Source organism: Osmerus eperlanus, unplaced genomic scaffold, assembly GCF_963692335.1.
Source record: "Osmerus eperlanus unplaced genomic scaffold, fOsmEpe2.1 SCAFFOLD_65, whole genome shotgun sequence".
Taxonomy (NCBI): Eukaryota; Metazoa; Chordata; class Actinopteri; order Osmeriformes; family Osmeridae; genus Osmerus; species Osmerus eperlanus.
Genome location: NW_026911134.1, coordinates 14,958 through 34,531, shown reverse-complemented (window position 1 = coordinate 34,531; position 19,574 = coordinate 14,958). Strand labels below are relative to the sequence as shown.

The window sequence follows — 19,574 nt, the reverse complement described above, 5'->3', positions numbered from 1 at the left end:
TGGCTTAAAGGGTTTCCAGCACTGGGACATACTGGGAGTTCTGGTCTGGTTGCACATTCCACAGATTGCCCTGCCCCCCCCCCCTCCCCCTCCCCCTCCCCCCCCCCCCCCCCCTCCAGCTCCAGTCAGGCACCCCAGCAGTCATGATGATTAGGATGACAGTAATAGTGTGTGTGGACCAGGAGGTCCAGAGATCCCCCCCTCCCCTTGGGACAACACCCAGCCCCCCCTCCCCTAACACCTCAAACCAGCACAGTCCTGTCAGACAACACTAGCAGACAGAATACTCAGACTACACCAGAAATGTAGTCTGAGTTTTCTCAACACAGAACGCTGAGGTCACAGAACGCTGGGCTGTGAGGTCAAAATACGCTGGTCTGTGAGGTCACTGAACACTGGTCTGTGAGGTCACAGAACGCTGGGCTGTGAGGTCACTGAACACTGGTCTGTGAGGTCACAGAACGCTGGGCTGTGAGGTCACTGAACACTGGTCTGTGAGGTCACAGCTGTAGAATACTGGCTCTGACCATGCGGACTGGCTGGGATCAGGAACATGGTGTGTCTGGACTAGATCAGGCAGTACAGTATGTACAGTAAAAGGCAGGTAAAAAGTGCAGGTTTGTTTTCATCTCACATAGAAAAGTGTGTTTGTAAGAAATGCATTTGCTGCCCAAATGGGTCAGATGTTTTTTGGGGGAAATCGACATCAGGTGGAAGTCAGGGAGATGATCCAGGCTGGTCTCTGGTTAACAGTCATCATCATAACATCCCCACACAACGAAACACACTGAGGGTTAGAACATCTCATCCACACAGCACGAGTTCTACAGAGAGAGAGGGGGAGGCAGGTTAGAGAAAGAGAGGAGAGAGAGGGAGGTTAGAGAAATAGAGAGAGAGGTTAGAGAAAGAGAGGAGAGGGGGAGACAGGTTAGAGAAAGAGGAGAGAGAGAGGCAGGTTAGAGAAAGAGAGGAGAGAGAGGGAGGTTAGAGAAATAGAGAGAGAGGTTAGAGAAAGAGAGGAGAGGGGGAGACAGGTTAGAGAAAGAGGAGAGAGAGAGGCAGGTTAGAGAAAGAGAGGAGAGAGGGGAGAGAGAGAGGTTAGAGAAAGAGAGGAGAGAGAGGAGAGAGGGAGGTTAGAGAAAGAGAGGAGAGAGGTTAGAGAAAGAGGAGAGAGGGAGGTTAGAGAAAGAGAGGAGAGAGAGAGGTTAGAGAAAGAGAGGAGAGAGAGGAGAGAGGGAGGTTAGAGAAAGAGAGGAGAGAGGGAGGTTAGAGAAAGAGACAGGACCACCTCCAGCCACATGCATCTAGTTAAGACTCCCTATCCCAGGTTAATCCATCCCAGGTTAATCCATCCAAGGCTAAACCCCCTCCCATGTTAAGACATTAGTAGAGGACGCTTGAGAAGCAGATCTGGAAGTGTTCTCTGCATCAGAGCCGCTCCATCTCTCAGAGCCGCTCCATCTCTCAGACAGGATCATTACAGTGATGACCTGCACCAGAGGGCCCAGACACCCACAGACTGGGGGGGGGGGGAGGGAGGGGGGTAATCAAGTTCCCCTCTCACACCATGGAGGAAGCCCCCCCTCTCACACCATGGAGGAAGCCCCCCCTCTCACACCATGGAGGAAGCCCCCCCTCTCACACCATGGAGGAAGCCCCCCCTCTCACACCATGGAGGAAGCCCCCCCTCTCACACCATGGAGGAAGCCCCTTCTTTAGCCACCAAAAATAAGATAATAAATAAAAAGCCAGAGGAAAATAAACATGGTGAAACTGAGTTCAGCTTGTGAACCTTCCATGTCAGTACAGGACCCATCATAGCAGACGTCCTTGACAACAGCTTCCTGCTTCCTGTTCTCAACACATCACCTGCTCACTCCACCCCCTCCTCCCTGAACACACACACGGGGGGTGGTACGTGCAGCAGAGAGACAGACCACACATCATCTGGCATCCAACACTGTAAGAGACTGTGTGTGTGAGAGTGTGTGTCAGGTTAAACACGCCAGTCTTCCAAAACGAGAGGAAGGAGGGGATGAAAGGAGATGAAGTCTGGAACTCGAGGGCGATGACTCCACCAGAGCAATACGGCCTCCCCACCTCCTCCACACCTCCTCCACACCTCCTCCACACCTGCAGGAGAAGCAGCAGGAGGGAGGAGTCTAGTGCCAGTCCTGAAGCTGCTGATGGTCGTATTCTGCTATCAGTCTCTTTATATGTGCCAGTTTGTTGTGTAGGTATTCACAGCGATTCTTCTCTTGGATATAGTTTGGGTTCGTCTGGGGAGAGAGTGAGACCAGTCAGCATTTCAAGGAGTATTTTCCAGGTGCTGGTTACAGCAGATAGAAACAGCAGCTTTTACCTTTTTAATCTTGCGATACTCCTGCAGGATCTGATTGTGGATCGTCTGGAGAGAGAGAGGGGAGGAGATCAGAGGTGGGAGGAAAGCAACCTGGCTGGTGCACAACAATGTGTGTGTGTGTGTGTGTGTGTGTGTGTGTACCTTGTACTTGTCGGTTCCCTGGGGCAACTGTTTGAGCTGGGTGTCCAGCAGGCTGAACTGGCGGGTGATGCCCTCGATGCGGGCATGCAGACCTCTGTACTCAGAGTACTCACTGTTGAAGTCATTCTTATAGAGCTGCCGCTGCTCTGGAGATACTACCACTCTGTACTTCCTGTTCACGTACAGGAAGGAGACAACACACAGACAGAAACATCAGACTAGAGCCCGACCGATTTATCGGCGGGCCGATATCATAGTTTTTTTTTTTTTTTACGGACGAAAGACCCTTCAACCATGTTATTAGTGTTGGCGTTGCATAGTTTGTCCACCAGAGGGCACTCTACAACATCCCTGTTGGCAACATGCGTTTAGAACACCACAAACCCTACAACCAGCTGATCCAGCCAGAGTCGGGCAGAATGTTAGGGAAATCTGTTTTTGTTACCTGTTCCTGGAGTTTTTTTTATTAATTTTTTATATACATCGGCTGATACATCGGAATATCGGATTTTTAAAATCACCAAATATTTGTAGCGGTATCGGCCTTAAAATTATTTTATCGGTCGGGCTCGACATCAGACCAGCAGCTCTAACATGTCACCAGAATGTCTTACTGTCCTCGTGTCATGTGACAGTGTCATGTGAGACAGCAGGAAGTTCCTTACGTTAGGTAATCAGCCGTGTAGGAGGATGAAGAGGGCACACTGGCACTGTCACACACGCCGTTCACATCTGGGACAGGAAACGCATCATCCCACGGTTACCACAGAGGCCGTCAAGATGACACGGTTACCACAGAGATGGCAGAGAGACGGAGAGACCGTCAGAAGCACATCATGTGTGTTGGTGTGTGGAGTGTGTGGTGTGTGTAGTGTGTGTGTGTGTGTGTGTGGTGTGTGTAGTGTGTGTGTGGTGTGTGTAGTGTGTGGTGTGTGTGTGTGGTGTGTGTAGTGTGTGTGTGGTGTGTGTAGTGTGTGGTGTGTGTGTGTGGTGTGTGGTGTGTGTGTGTGGTGTGTGTAGTGTGTGGTGTGTGTAGTGTGTGGTGTGTGTGTGTAGTGTGTGTGTAGTGTGTGGTGTGTGTAGTGTGTAGTGTGTGGTGTGTGTAGTGTGTGGTGTGTGTATTGTGTGGTGTGTGTAGTGTGTGGTGTGTGTAGTGTGTGGTGTGTGTAGTGTGTGGTGTGTGTAGTGTGTGGTGTGTGTAGTGTGTGGTGTGTGTAGTGTGTGGTGTGTGTAGTGTGTGGTGTGTGTAGTGTGTAGTGTGTGGTGTGTGTAGTGTGTGGTGTGTGTGGTGTGTGTAGTGTGTGGTGTGTGTAGTGTGTGGTGTGTGTAGTGTGTGGTGTGTGTAGTGTGTGGAGTGTGTGGTGTGTGTAGTGTGTGGTCTCACCTGTGCTCCTGTGTGGAATACTGGTGCTCTTGAGATTTTCAGGGCTGGAGGAAATTACATCACAAGGCCTCTTAGGGTCCGATACACACTCCCTCTCCTTCTCTCTCTCCCTCTCTCTCTCCTTCTTGTCTTTGTCTTTGTGTTTCTTGGACTTCTTCTTGGACTTGCCGTGGAGGGGGGGGGTGCTGGTGCGGGGGGGCTCTGGTGCGGGGTGTCCCGGGGAGGAACAGGCCAGGCCAGGGGGGGCAGGGGGGGCAGGGGGGCCTGGGGGCTGGCTCAGCCTCTCAGCCACGGCCTCCAGGGGGTCGGGGTCTCTGCCGTTGTGGCTGGAGTCGTTGCTGACGTCAGAGAGAGGCTCAAAGGGGCGGGTCAGCTCCAGCAGGGGGCCCGGGGCGCACGATGATGATGTCACGCCCTCTGCGCCGCCACCCGCCTCCTTCCCGTTCAGCTTGCCGTTGATCGTCCCGGCCGTGGCCTTGCTGGCCAGGTGAGATATCCTGGGCTTCTTATTGGCCAGGGGGTCTATGAACTCAGACGCAGGGCGTTTCTACAGCAACACAGAAGGATGGACGTTAACACAATCAGTAAACACATACGGAGGAGAGAGGGAGGGAGGGAGAGAGAGGGAGAGACTGACCTGTGAGGGGGAGCTGTTGGGGGGCTCCTTGGGGGGGCTGGGGGGGGGCTCTGGGGGAGGGACTGTACTGCTCTGGGCCTGGCACAGTTTCCTGTCAGAAACCACAAAAGAAAAGACACAGGAAGTCACCAAGAAGGGTCACCTCTGGAGGAGAGCGCTGCTAGCAGGGGGCAGTGAGGAGCTGGAGGAGAGAGCTGCCAGCAGGGGGCAGTGAGGAGCTGGAGGAGAGAGCTGCCAGAAAGGGGCAGTGAGGGATAGTTAGCAGTCTAGACCCCACCCCAACAGACAGCCAGGCTAGAGTTAAACAGTGAGACAGGCAGGGCAGTGTGACAGGCAGGACAGTGTGACAGACAGGCAGGGCAGTGTGACAGACAGGACAGTGTGACAGACAGGCAGGCAGGGCAGTGTGACAGACAGGACAGTGTGACAGGCAGGCAGGACAGTGTGACAGGCAGGCAGGACAGTGTGACAGGCAGGCAGGACAGTGTGACAGGCAGGCAGGACAGTGTGACAGGTAGGCAGGACAGTGTGACAGGCAGGTAGGACAGTGTGACAGGCAAGTAGGCAGGGCAGTGTGGCAGGCAGGCTGGACTGGCTTACACATGGATCAGCATGTGCTGGAACACTGTTGCATCACAAGCCTCCCAACATTCTGCTGGAGGAGGGGGGGTCTGTGTGTGTAGTGTGTGCGCGCAGTGTGTGTTTGCATCCCAAGTCTACGATTCTGTGTAGACACGTGTGTGTGTGTATGTATGTGTCTGTGTGTGCATGTGGTGGGGGGCAGCTGATTTTGCTCTGGAGCCAAACTAAGAGAAGCTAAATATAGCTGGAGACCGTTACTGCTGTGGTCTACACACACACACACACACACACACACACAGAGAGAGAGACAGAGAGAGAGGGAGAGAGACAGAGACAAAGAGAGAGACAGAGAGAGACAAAGAGAGAGACAGAGACAAAGAGAGAGACAGAGACAAAGAGAGAGAGAGAGAGAGCGAGAGAGAGAGCGAGAGAGAGAGAGAGAGAGAGAGAGAGAGAGAGAGAGCGAGAGAGCAGAAGATGTTGAGAGCAGGGATGTCCTACACCATTCTCCCTCATCAGAACCTCTATTCTGCCTGGCAACACATGCCGCTGGGTTTCCCAGCTGAGCGTGAGCCCGTCAGTCCATCTACCAGAAACGCTCCAACCCTGCCTCCTAACGCCAATAATACTTATTATATTCCTGAAGTCCTACGGTATGTAACACCACACCATACGTACTGTGTAGAACAACAGAGAGCAGGTTTTGGAGGAAAGGGTTTGCTACATGAATAAAACATGACAACACCCACACACACACACACACACACACGAGTGAAACGTAAAACACATACACAACATGTGAAACGTAACACACACACACACACACACACACAGGTGAGGGGGTCGTACCGGACCAGGATGCGCCTGAGCAGCTGTTGATCCCCCTCAGAGTAGCCGGCCCAGTCTCTCTGCACCTCCCTGAACAGAGCCTCCTTCAAGGTGAACGTGTTGTCTCTCCCGCTCAAGTTAGCCACCTGCACACACACATTATTATACATAGAGCATGTTGTGTGGATGTGTGTGTGCGCGTGCATGTGTAGGTGTATACCTGTGTGTGTGTGTGCGTACCTGCTGCAGCAGCCCGTCCAGAGCATCCTTGTCCAGAGGAGAGAGGCCGTCCTTCTGCAGCCTCAGCACCAGTTCTGGCTTCCTGGAACAAAAACAATTGTCTTAGCTTGCTACCGTACCTGTAAGTCTGTTAGCTTGCTATCATACCTGTAAGACTGTTAGCTTGTTAACATACCTGTAAAACTGTTAGCTTGTTATTGTACCTGTAAGACTGTTAGCTTTCTATCATACCTGTAAGACTGTTAGCTTGTTAGCATACCTGTAAGACTGTTAGCTTGTTAGCATACCTGTAAAACTGTTAGCTTGTTAGCATACCTGTAAGACTGTTAGCTTGTTAGCATACCTGTAAGACTGTTAGCTTGTTAGCATACCTGTAAGACTGTTAGCTTGTTAGCATACCTGTAAGACTGTTAGCTTGTTACCGTACCTGTAAGACTGTTAGCTTGTTAGCATACCTGTAAGACTGTTAGCTTGTTAGCATACCTGTAAGACTGTTAGCTTGTTACCGTACCTGTAAGACTGTTAGCTTGTTACCGTACCTGTAAGACTGTTAGCTTGTAATCATACCTGTAAGACTGTTAGCTTGTTAGCTTGCTATCGTACCTGTACGGCTTCAGAGCCAGCAGGTGAGTCAGCCGCTCCCTCAGTGGGCGGGGCTGCGTCGTCGTGGCGACCTTCTTGCCGGTGCTGCTGGAGATGATGACTGGCCGAGAGGTTCGCCTGGAGGGGGCCACATCCGACAGCCCCGGGGCCGGCTTGCGGATCTGAACCTTCTTACCTGGGGGAGGGCGGTTAGAGGTAGGTGTCAGCACAGCGTTACCCAAGCTTGATGACGATGGTGTGTGTGGTGTGTGTGTGTGTGGTGTGTGTGTGTGTGGTGTGTGTGTTGTGTGTGTTGTGTGTGTTGTGTGTTGTGTGTGTGGTGTGTGGTGTGTGGTGTGGTGTGTGTGGTGTGGTGTGTGTGGTGTGGTGTGTGTGGTGTGTGTGGTGTGTGGTGTGTGGTGTGTGGTGTGGTGTGTGTGGTGTGGTGTGTGTGGTGTGGTGTGTGTGGTGTGGTGTGTGTGGTGTGTGTGGTGTGTGTGGTGTGTGTGGTGTGTGTGGTGTGTGTGGTGTGTGTGGTGTGTGTGGTGTGTGTGGTGTGTGTGTGGTGTGTGGTGTGGTGTGTGTGGTGTGGTGTGTGTGGTGTGTGTGGTGTGTGTGGTGTGTGTGGTGTGTGTGGTGTGTGTGGTGTGTGTGGTGTGTGTGGTGTGTGTGGTGTGTGTGGTGTGGTGTGTGTGGTGTGTGTGTGGTGTGTGTGGTGTGTGTGGTGTGTGTGGTGTGTGTGGTGTGTGTGTGGTGTGTGTGTGGTGTGTGGTGTGTGTGGTGCGTGTGGTGTGTGTGTGGTGTGTGTGTGTGTTGTGTGTGTTGTGTGTGGTGTGTGTGGTGTGTGTGTGTGGTGTGTGTGTGGTGTGTGTGGTGTGTGTGGTGTGTGTGGTACCCAGGTAGCGGCCTCCAGGCTTGATGACGATGGCCCCCCTGCTGCGCGTCTCCTCCTCGGCCTGGGCCATGCTCTGACGGGCCTTCTGGTACGAGTCGTCTGTAGCGCACACCGTCAGCTTGTCCTGGATGCCTCCCACACAGTCCAGCTGCACACCGCCCTCACTGGGGGAGAGAGTGAGCAGGGAGAGAGTGAGCAGGGAGAGAGGGAGCAGGGAGAGAGTGAGCAGGGAGAGAGGGAGCAGGGAGAGAGGGAGCAGGGAGAGAGGGAGCAGGGAGAGAGGGAGCAGGGAGAGAGGGAGCAGGGAGAGAGGGAGCAGGGAGAGAGGGAGCAGGGAGAGAGTGAGCAGGGAGAGAGTGAGCAGGGAGAGAGTGAGCAGGGAGAGAGTGAGCAGGGAGAGAGTGAGCAGGGAGAGAGTGAGCAGGGAGAGAGGGAGCAGGGAGAGAGGGAGCAGGGAGAGAGGGAGCAGGGAGAGAGGGAGCAGGGAGAGAGTGAGCAGGGAGAGAGTGAGCAGGGAGAGAGGGAGCAGGGAGAGAGTGAGCAGGGAGAGAGTGAGCAGGGAGAGAGTGAGCAGGGAGAGAGGGAGCAGGGAGAGAGGGAGCAGGGAGAGAGGGAGCAGGGAGAGAGTGAGCAGGGAGAGAGGGAGCAGGGAGAGAGGGAGAAGGGAGAGAGGGAGCAGGGAGAGAGTGAGCAGGGAGAGAGTGAGCAGGGAGAGAGTGAGCAGGGAGAGAGTGAGCAGGGAGAGAGGGAGCAGGGAGAGAGGGAGCAGGGAGAGAGGGAGCAGGGAGAGAGGGAGCAGGGAGAGAGTGAGCAGGGAGAGAGGGAGCAGGGAGAGAGGGAGCAGGGAGAGAGGGAGCAGGGAGAGAGGGAGCAGGGAGAGAGGGAGCAGGGAGAGAGGGAGCAGGGAGAGAGGGAGCAGGGAGAGAGGGAGCAGGGAGAGAGGGAGCAGGGAGAGAGGGAGCAGGGAGAGAGTGAGCAGGGAGAGAGGGAGCAGGGAGAGAGGGAGCAGGGAGAGAGGGAGCGTGTGTGTGTGTGTGTGTGAGTCCCTGCCTGGTGATGTACTGCTGGATGCAATCGAAGCTGCCCTGGGGGTTGTCCCGGCCCACGTTGGACAGGTAGAAGGTAAACGTCTGCAGCTCACTGGGGTTCTCCGATCGAGGGATTACGATTTTCTGAAACAGAAAGAAAATACATTCAAATCAGTGAATCAATATCAGTACCCAGGACACAAAGTTCCTCATGACACACAGCAGAGGGAGGGGCACACCAGTTTACCACAAACTTGTTTATCCAGTTGATAAGACCAACACACACACACGCACCACACCAGGCACACGTCCAGTTAATGATTGTGCAGCAGCAGTGATAAGAGAGTAAACACTGTAAACCCTAACCCATGACTGCTCTGCTTTACCAAGAGGAGAGGAGGGAGAGAGAAGGAAATGGCAAGAGAAGAGAGTTGGGAATTAAAAGATGAAAGTCAGAGAAAGCGAGAGAGAGCGAGATGGATGAAAAGACTGAAGGTACTCACTCCTTGGTTTCCGGTGAAGCGGATGAGTGGTGAGGTCAGGCCCTGAGGAGAGAGGAGAAACCAGTCAGAAAACAGCTCCGTCCACTAACCCTGGGTCTCCACCCTCCTCCACCTCCACTAACCCTAGGTCTCCACCCTCCTCCACCCCCACTAACCCTAGGTCTCCACCCCCACTAACCCTGGGTCTCCACCCCCACTAACCCTGGGTCTCCACCCTCCTCCACCCCCACTAACCCTGGGTCTCCACCCTCCTCCACTCAGACTTATAACAACAATATCATACCACAGGGGTGGGGATGCACAGTAGTGGAGTACTTCTAATCAAGAGGTAGCAGGTTCAAATCCCCCCCACACACACACAGAGCCATTTCTGAAGAGGGTGGAAGTGGATACACGGGAGACAGACACCAACCCAAGAAAAAAAGAGTTTTCAACATTAAATCTGAATGAATCTGAGCCATTCTTCCTAGAGATCAGCAATTCTACCATCTGTCGTTCTGATTGGTTTTCCAACACAGTCACTAGCCAGTAAAACAGCCAGCTATTGGTGTAGGGCCAGCCAACCAGGAGGAGGCTTATGAAGCTGACATTTTTGTGATGTTTCCATCGCTGGGTGGTGCGGCTTCACAGCTAGGCTATAATCAATACAGCAGCATTCCTGCAGCAAGGCCTGGAGGCAAGCCCAACCGCTGAGAGTGTACGTGTGTGTGTACCTCACAATAGGCTGCTGCTGACATGTCACTATTCTCTGAGTCCAGAACGTTCTACAGAGCTAACCTTAACCCTAGAGAGAGGGGGGGAGGGTGGGGCTGAGACAGAGAAGGGGACAGACAGACCTTAACCCTAGAGAGAGGGGGGGAGGGTGGGGCTGAGACAGAGAAGGGGACAGACAGACCTTAACCCTAGAGAGAGGGGGGGGGCTGAGACAGAGAAGGGGACAGACAGACCTTAACCCTAGAGAGAGGGGGGGGCTGAGACAGAGAAGGGGACAGACAGACCTTAACCCTAGAGAGAGGGGGGGGCTGAGACAGAGAAGGGAACAGACAGACCTTAACCCTAGAGAGAGGGGGGGGCTGAGACAGAGAAGGGGACAGACAGACCTTAACCCTAGAGAGAGGGGGGGAGGGTGGGGCTGAGACAGAGAAGGGGACAGACAGACCTTAACCCTAGAGAGAGGGGGGGGCTGAGACAGAGAAGGGGACAGACAGACCTTAACCCTAGAGAGAGGGGGGGAGGGGGGGGCTGAGACAGAGAAGGGGACAGACAGACCTTAACCCTAGAGAGAGGGGGGGGCTGAGACAGAGAAGGGGACAGACAGACCTTAACCCTAGAGAGAGGGGGGGAGGGGGGGGCTGAGACAGAGAAGGGGACAGACAGACCTTAACCCTAGAGAGAGGGGGGGAGGGGGGGGCTGAGACAGAGAAGGGGACAGACAGACCTTAACCCTAGAGAGAGGGGGGGAGGGGGGGGCTGAGACAGAGAAGGGGACAGACAGACCTTAACCCTAGAGAGAGGGGGGGAGGGTGGGGCTGAGACAGAGAAGGGGACAGACAGACCTTAACCCTAGAGAGAGGGGGGGGCTGAGACAGAGAAGGGGACAGACAGACCTTAACCCTAGAGAGAGGGGGGGGCTGAGACAGAGAAGGGGACAGACAGACCTTAACCCTAGAGAGAGGGGGGGAGGGGGGGGCTGAGACAGAGAAGGGGACAGACAGACCTTAACCCTAGAGAGAGGGGGGGGCTGAGACAGAGAAGGGGACAGACAGACCTTAACCCTAGAGAGAGGGGGGGAGGGGGGGGCTGAGAGAGAAGGGGACAGACAGACCTTAACCCTAGAGAGAGGGGGGGAGGGGGGGGGCTGAGACAGAAGGGGACAGACAGACCTTAACCCTAGAGAGAGGGGGGGAGGGGGGGCTGAGACAGAGAAGGGGACAGACAGACCTTAACCCTAGAGAGAGGGGGGGGCTGAGACAGAGAAGGGGACAGACAGACCTTAACCCTAGAGAGAGGGGGGGGCTGAGACAGAGAAGGGGACAGACAGACCTTAACCCTAGAGAGAGGGGGGGAGGGGGGGCTGAGACAGAGAAGGGGACAGACAGACCTTAACCCTAGAGAGAGGGGGGGAGGGGGGGGGCTGAGACAGAGAAAGGGACAGACAGACCTTAACCCTAGAGAGAGGGGGGGAGGGGGGGGGCTGAGACAGAGAAGGGGACAGACAGACCTTAACCCTAGAGAGAGGGGGGGAGGGCTGAGACAGACAGACATGCACCAGCTGCCTGCTAGATAGCACAGGTGAATCTGATCACGGCTATAAGGTTTCCACAACAGCAGGGCACACCAACTTCACTTCCCTCCTAGCCTCACTACTCACCAAGAGACGTAGACCTGAGAAGACCTAGCCTAGCCTAGTTACACACCAATAGAAGGCCTAAAATGATACCAGCAGACCTCAGCCACCATCCGTAGAATTGTCTGCTGTTCCCATCCCCCACAGAAGAGGTGGTATGATCCAACTAGGATCCAGTTGTACAACGAGCCAGACTACATCCTAGAGCTGTTCCTCTGGGCGTGTAGAGAGTCCTCTGGGCGTTCATAGAGTCCTCTGGGCGTTCATAGAGTCCTCTGGGCGTTCAGAGAGTCCTCTGGGCGTTCAGAGAGTCCTCTGGGCGTTCAGAGAGTCCTCTGGGCGTTCAGAGAGTCCTCTGGGCGTTCAGAGAGTCCTCTGGGCGTTCAGAGAGTCCTCTGGGCGTTCAGAGAGTCCTCTGGGCGTTCAGAGAGTCCTCTGGGCGTTCAGAGAGTCCTCTGGGCGTTCAGAGAGTCCTCTGGGCGTTCAGAGAGTCCTCTGGGCGTTCAGAGAGTCCTCTGGGCGTTCAGAGAGTCCTCTGGGCGTTCAGAGAGTCCTCTGGGCGTTCAGAGAGTCCTCTGGGCGTTCAGAGAGTCCTCTGGGCGTTCAGAGAGTCCTCTGGGCGTTCAGAGAGTCCTCTGGGCGTTCAGAGAGTCCTCTGGGCGTTCAGAGAGTCCTCTGGGCGTTCAGAGAGTCCTCTGGGCGTTCAGAGAGTCCTCTGGGCGTTCAGAGAGTCCTCTGGGCGTTCAGAGAGTCCTCTGGGCGTTCAGAGAGTCCTCTGGGCGTTCAGAGAGTCCTCTGGGCGTTCAGAGAGTCCTCTGGGCGTTCAGAGAGTCCTCTGGGCGTTCAGATAGTCCTCTGGGCGTTCAGAGAGTCCTCTGGGCGTTCAGAGAGTCCTCTGGGCGTTCAGAGAGTCCTCTGGGCGTTCAGAGAGTCCTCTGGGCGTTCAGAGAGTCCTCTGGGCGTTCAGAGAGTCCTCTGGGCGTGTAGAGAGTCCTCTGGGCGTGTAGAGAGTCCTCTGGGCGTGTAGAGAGTCCTCTGGGCGTGTAGAGAGTCCTCTGGGCGTGTAGAGAGTCCTCTGGGCGTGTAGAGAGTCCTCTGGGCGTGTAGAGAGTCCTCTGGGCGTTCATAGAGTCCTCTGGGCGTTCATAGAGTCCTCTGGGCGTTCATAGAGTCCTCTGGGCGTGTAGAGTCCTCTGGGCGTGTAGAGAGTCCTCTGGGCGTTTAGAGAGTCCTCTGGGCGTGTAGAGAGTCCTCTGGGCGTGTAGAGAGTCCTCTGGGCGTGTAGAGAGTCCTCTGGGCGTGTAGAGAGTCCTCTGGGCGTGTAGAGAGTCCTCTGGGCGTTTAGAGAGTCCTCTGGGCGTTTAGAGAGTCCTCTGGGCGTTTAGAGAGTCCTCTGGGCGTGTAGAGTCCTCTGGGCGTTTAGAGAGTCCTCTGGGCGTTTAGAGAGTCCTCTGGGCGTTTAGAGAGTCCTCTGGGCGTGTAGAGAGTCCTCTGGGCGTGTAGAGAGTCCTCTGGGCGTGTAGAGAGTCCTCTGGGCGTGTAGAGAGTCCTCTGGGCGTGTAGAGAGTCCTCTGGGCGTTTAGAGAGTCCTCTGGGCGTGTAGAGAGAGTCCTCTGGGCGTGTAGAGAGTCCTCTGGGCGTTTAGAGAGTCCTCTGGGCGTGTAGAGAGTCCTCTGGGCGTGTAGAGTCCTCTGGGTGTGTAGAGTCCTCTGGGCGTTTAGAGAGTCCTCTGGGCGTTTAGAGAGTCCTCTGGGCGTTTAGAGAGTCCTCTGGGCGTTTAGAGAGTCCTCTGGGCGTTTAGAGAGTCCTCTGGGCGTTTAGAGAGTCCTCTGGGCGTTTAGAGAGTCCTCTGGGCGTTTAGAGAGTCCTCTGGGCGTTTAGAGAGTCCTCTGGGCGTTTAGAGAGTCCTCTGGGCGTTTAGAGAGTCCTCTGGGCGTTTAGAGAGTCCTCTGGGCGTTTAGAGAGTCCTCTGGGCGTTTAGAGAGTCCTCTGGGCGTTTAGAGAGTCCTCTGGGCGTTTAGAGAGTCCTCTGGGCGTTTAGAGAGTCCTCTGGGCGTTTAGAGAGTCCTCTGGGCGTTTAGAGAGTCCTCTGGGCGTTTAGAGAGTCCTCTGGGCGTTTAGAGAGTCCTCTGGGCGTTTAGAGAGTCCTCTGGGCGTTTAGAGAGTCCTCTGGGCGTTTAGAGAGTCCTCTGGGCGTGTAGAGAGTCCTCTGGGCGTGTAGAGAGTCCTCTGGGTGTGTAGAGTCCTCTGGGCGTTTAGAGAGTCCTCTGGGCGTTTAGAGAGTCCTCTGGGCGTTTAGAGAGTCCTCTGGGCGTTTAGAGAGTCCTCTGGGCGTTTAGAGAGTCCTCTGGGCGTTTAGAGAGTCCTCTGGGCGTTTAGAGAGTCCTCTGGGCGTTTAGAGAGTCCTCTGGGCGTTTAGAGAGTCCTCTGGGCGTTTAGAGAGTCCTCTGGGCGTTTAGAGAGTCCTCTGGGCGTTTAGAGAGTCCTCTGGGCGTTTAGAGAGTCCTCTGGGCGTTTAGAGAGTCCTCTGGGCGTTTAGAGAGTCCTCTGGGCGTTTAGAGAGTCCTCTGGGCGTTTAGAGAGTCCTCTGGGCGTTTAGAGAGTCCTCTGGGCGTTTAGAGAGTCCTCTGGGTGTGTAGAGAGAGTCCTCTGGGCGTTTAGAGAGTCCTCTGGGCGTTTAGAGAGTCCTCTGGGCGTTTAGAGAGTCCTCTGGGCGTTTAGAGAGTCCTCTGGGCGTTTAGAGAGTCCTCTGGGCGTTTAGAGAGTCCTCTGGGTGTTCAGAGAGTCCTCTGGGCGTTCAGAGAGTCCTCTGGGCGTTCAGAGAGTCCTCTGGGCGTTCAGAGAGTCCTATGGGCGTTTAGAGAGTCCTCTGGGTGTGTAGAGTCCTCTTCCACCACAGGAACCCAGCTGTGGGGCCACGTCCTCTCTCCTGCCCTGGAGTCATCTCACCCAGCAGGAGGCAGACATGGCAGACTTCTTTCAAAGACCTGCTCAGCTTCTTCCATGCCCGTCTATCTGCCTGCCTGCTTGGCTGTCTACCTTTAGGCAGGGTTAAACAGCCAGCCAGCATTAAAAAGCCTGACTGCATGATTAAGCAGTCAGCCAGCTCGACTGACTACCTGGTGCTTCAGGAGTGACTCTCAGCCTGTCTCATCCAAACTGGCGAGTCAGCATTCCTTAAATTACCATGGCTCCAACCAGGGGCTGGCTGTCCAACCAGGGGCTGGCTGTGACCTGCCTGTGTCCCAATAGGGCTTGAGAGGTGTTACGCTAGCTAAGCTTGTGCTAAGCTTGTGCTAAGCTAGCTTGTGCTAAGCTAACTAACATAACATCAGCTCCAAGACATTTCAGGGAGCCACTAGCAACTTCTGGTGAGATTTCTTCTGGTGAGATTTCTTCTGGCAGCACTGACGCATTCCTCCTCTGCTGCCTGGTCTTGGCTCCGGAGACTGACCACAGCATGACGGGAGTCCATGCTCACATAGCTGAAAGCTGCTGCTACTGAGAGGAGCTGAAGCTGCGTGTTGCTAAAAGCGTTTCATGTGGAGAGTTATGGTTTGTGAAGACAGTCCTGTAACGAGTGCAGTACCCGTGTACTGTGTAAACAGGGAGAGACAGACAGACACACTGATCACCTGTCCCCACCTGCAGCTGTACAGGTGCAGGTGATATCTGTCCCCACCTGCAGCTGTACAGGTTATATCTGGGTGATAATCTCCACCCGATCTTCATAGTAGGGCAGTTATATTTGCATTCTGTATCATTATTCAAAATCAATGTCTTCCTACCCCCCACCTCCCCCTCCCCCCAGCTCCCCCCTTCCCCTCACCTGCCTCCCAGTCACGCGCCTTCCAGCCCCCCTCCTATACCCCCACCTGCCTGCCTTCCAGCCCCCCTCCTACCCTGGACTTTCTCCCTCCCTGCCAGACAACCCAGGCTCCAGACAAACAACCCTCTGGTTCACCACGACCTTCCGTTCAGATGTGAAAACAGGCCAGTGCATGCTCCCTCCCTCTCTCCGTACGTCAGAGAGCCAGGCTTACGCCAGGCGGCTCCTTAACTACACCTCTCGCCCCCAGAACCAGGATTAATAATGCAGCTCTTAACAGGATGTGAGCAAGCGACGGGGACAGCTGAAAACAGACGACTCTCCCGGTAAAACTGAACACGAAATCTGGAAATTTCCACAAGTTATTGGTCATGTCCCAGTTCTGAGTTAACATCCTTCTGCAGTGAGACGGTATTACGCATGGCTGGGGATAATTCTAGACCCTTATAACAGGGGTGTTAGTCAAAACACATTTCATAACTAAAAGTGAAACCGTGTTTTGTACTGTGTTGATCGAGTAGATAATGGGGCTCCAAATAGTTACTGTAAACAGGCAGCCAGAAGCAGGCAGCCAGTGATCCAGAAGCAGACAGCCAGTGATCCAGAAGCAGACAGCCAGTGAGTCAGAAGCAGACAGCCAGTGATCCAGAAGCAGACAGCCAGTGAGTCAGAAGCAGACAGCCAGTGAGTCAGAAGCAGACAGCCAGTGAGTCAGAAGCAGACAGCCAGAAGCAGACAGCCAGAGGCAGACAGCCAGTGAGTCAGAAGCAGACAGCCAGTGAGTCAGAAGCAGACAGCCAGAGCCCTTCAGAGTACTAAAGCTCAGAGAAGACAGCTAGTAAGCCGACCAGCCGGTAAAAACATCCAGAGAGAGCCAGAGAGCCAGACAGACCTTGGGAATAGCTCCTGACACTGTGTCTTTCCTGGGCCAAGATATCACAACCCCAGGCACAAGGCAGTGATTGTCAGCTATAATCCCCACTGCTTATTTGTGGTGTCTTGTTTCACTTCCAGGAGCTGGTCTTGTTTGAGTCTGTTGAGCCAAGAGACGACGCCCCTTAACAATGGAGGATTGACCTTTGACCCTCATCAGCTTCAGCTAGCAGCTCACGGTGCAGCGCAGCACCAAAGGTCAGCGTGGGACCAGTGCTGCTGGCTGGCTGACTCCTCCCCCCTCCTTCAGTCTGCTCGACCAAACAGTGACTAAGACCTTGTTCTCCAAGACCACAGGAGACAGGATGAGGTGGCTAGCTAGTGACCCATAGATAGTTACCTACAGATAGCTAGCGAGCTACGGATGGCTAGCTACAGATAGCTAGCGAGCTACAGATGGCTAGCTAAACTGATAGCTGGCTAAAAGAAAGAAGACAAAAGACAAGCCTGTAAACTGAAAGCTAGCAGGAGAGCACCTCACCAACAGGGGGCCTGCATGAACCTCCACCAGGCTCAGACCGGGGCCTACAACCCACAGATGAAGAAGAAACCAACATGTGGATTTTGCTTGAAGTGTAAAGCATCTAAGGGTGGGTGTGGGTGCAGATCAAGAGGTTGCAGGTTCAAATCCCCCTCTTTGGGTAAAGGACCGTGTTAAAGCACTCAGCAAGAGACTGAGGCAACACTGGGCATCGTCTCATGTCCCGGCCAAACACACCCTGCCTCAGCACAGCCTCCTGTCGTCCAATCAACACAGCTGTACCACAGCACCCTTCATGCTTCGCTCAACACGATTGGCTGGTTTTCAGCTGACCACAAAAGCACAGAAGAATTTGTTCGGATACAGATCCATGTGATTTCAATCATTAGTGCTGCATTCTTCCACTGCACTGATAGGAGAATACAACCTCCAACTGCTACCAGTCCACCTGTCCTGAAACAGGCTCAAGACCATCCATATGAGGACCATCTTCGAAATCAACAACATTTGTTGATCCGGAATTAGACTTGTCAGTCCAACCAACTGAATATTTTCTCTAATAAACCATCTGTTTAGTTGAGTCCCCTAGACTACAAAACAAGTTTATATCTCTCCGGGTTAAGCTGAGCACTGTTGATAAACTCCTAACAGGCCAACTTCAATACTGAACACAGACGAGCTATTTATTCTATTGACAAACAAGTTGTCAAGCGGCTATGGCTGGTTCAAAAGCTACATAACTTATTTACAAAATATAGGATGTAGGTTAATTTTAGCTTCATAAATGAGCACCCCATTGCTGGTCTCTTCCTCAGAGTGGGTTGTTGGAGAACCTCCATGGTTTAGCTTTCCTGACCAGGCCTTTCCCTGTCAAATATTTATAGAACCTGTAACATAAGAAGGCCACCGGCTAAACTAGCTCAAACAGAACCCGATGTAAAGTACCTAACAAGCCAAGTTTATTAGCAAGGCCAGCTACCTACATTTTAGCGAGGGGGAAGGCAGGCTGTCTAGAAAACCAAAACGTCGAATCAATTTGAAAGTAATGTACTTCCACAAAATGACGGGGCTAGACGGAATAGTTGGTTCACCAATACTGGCAAATACTGCATGGCCAGGGATGGGACTGTTAGCTTACTGGCTAGCTCTTGACTCGAGCACTATGAGGGGGTAGGGGTTTAACTCACCCTGATGACTAACACTAGCAAGATAGCTATATGGACTGAGTCTCTTTTCCACAATACTGTCGTCCCTCCTTCCACACAGTATCAATGTTAGCAGGGAACCATATTTATGTATCGTCACTGATGTATTACAACCGCTTGTAATCAAAAACCGTAACAAACACGATTGTTTTAGTGTCTCGATGCGAGAAAAAAAGCAAACTGGCAAGAGAACACTGCTATATAACTTCCCTGGCTAGCTCTAAAACTGGCATGGCTTTGCTCGAAACATTCCATGCAGCGTCCTGTGTTTACAAATTAACGTCGTAATAAGGGTCTCCAAGATAACTCTGTTTTTCACAGAATGCTTATCATTGATCAGAAACACGTGGCGGTGATTAAAGACTGTTTGTGACAAACTAAAATCTAGTTTTTAATTGTTTTTACTGTTCAACACAAGTGTTAGCTTGATCCATTCCACATAGCTAGCTAGCTAGTACACTGAGCCAATACAGTATTGGTTGACAGCATAGCAGCTTATACTGCCTAGCTATCTTAGCTTAGCGGCTAGCTTGGCTCCCACTTGAAATGGTTGGCCAGCTAGCTAGCTTAGCAATTTAGCCTAGTTAGCACAGGCTGTCAGCTGCCAAGGTACTGTAAGTCTGCGGTTTAAATATATATTTAACATAATATCGGACTCACCTTGCTGCTCTGATAACCTTCAAAGGCTTTTAAGGCGCTGTCAGTGAGTTTGACGTGAAAAACGGATACATTGCTGCCATTGCTCACTCGTCCACAGGACAGCCCGTAGCTCTGCTCCTCCTTCAACGCCGCCATCTTCCTACGATTTCCACCACGCTCACGCTCTCTGTCGTAAAAGCTGAAGAACTTTCAATGAATATTCATCACACGATCAGTACGCGATGAGGTCACAACGATAAAAAAAAAAAAAACTTGTCTACAACTTGTAACAAACAGGTTGCTTGTATGTCAAAACTATACGCTTATGTTAACGTAAACGCACAAATAGCTACAAATACTTTGTGGGTGCATTTGAATCGGTGTAGAAGTGAGATGATCCCTCAGCAGGTCAGCCAGGGACAGCTGGAGCCGAGACGTGCGTGAGGAAACATTAGGTCATCCAATTACGTCAACGAAACGTCAATGTCAGATAAAGCAGTTAATTGGGAATATCCAGTTCATAACATCAGACAAGGAAACGTAATTATGTAATTGTACGTCCATGTTGATGCAAACGAAATACTGACCAATAAAAAGGATGACTCTCCTCACACTAGCAGTGAGAATGCAACTCAATCATTTGAACGTGGCAACAGTGAGTCAAGCGATAACAGACCCTTCTGTACCTACTGCTTCTGTGGGCATCTAAAGGCCCCACTAAACCAACGCTTTTCATATTTAAACACGTTAGTAGGACTAGACAATTTTCAGGAGTACATATGAGGTAAGATCACCTTCAATTATTGTTAAAAATGTTAAAATTCCAAACATAAGATTTAATAATAAAAAATAAAAAAAATTGTGTTATCTGCAGACTATTTTGCCAAATATAAAAATGTTGGGAAAAATACACTTGTGACACTTACAGGTCCAAGCCTGTGCAGCAATAGTGTAATAA

General features: G+C 52.8%; 1 protein-coding gene across 1 annotated transcript; it reads right to left on the bottom strand.

The window, feature by feature from the left end:
• Positions 1 to 1,173: 1,173 nt before the first annotated feature.
• Positions 1,174 to 18,994, bottom strand: ell (elongation factor RNA polymerase II). Its single transcript, XM_062455242.1, has 13 exons — positions 18,638 to 18,994; positions 9,183 to 9,224; positions 8,702 to 8,823; positions 7,652 to 7,815; positions 6,778 to 6,952; positions 6,175 to 6,256; positions 5,956 to 6,080; positions 4,525 to 4,615; positions 3,888 to 4,434; positions 3,169 to 3,235; positions 2,504 to 2,675; positions 2,363 to 2,407; positions 1,174 to 2,279 (listed from the first exon to the last, which is right to left on the bottom strand). The coding sequence occupies exons 1-13, from the start codon at positions 18,770 to 18,772 to the stop codon at positions 2,163 to 2,165; spliced, it is 1,884 nt and encodes a 627-aa protein (XP_062311226.1). The 5' UTR covers positions 18,773 to 18,994; the 3' UTR covers positions 1,174 to 2,162.
• Between the last annotated feature and the right edge of the window lie 580 nt (positions 18,995 to 19,574).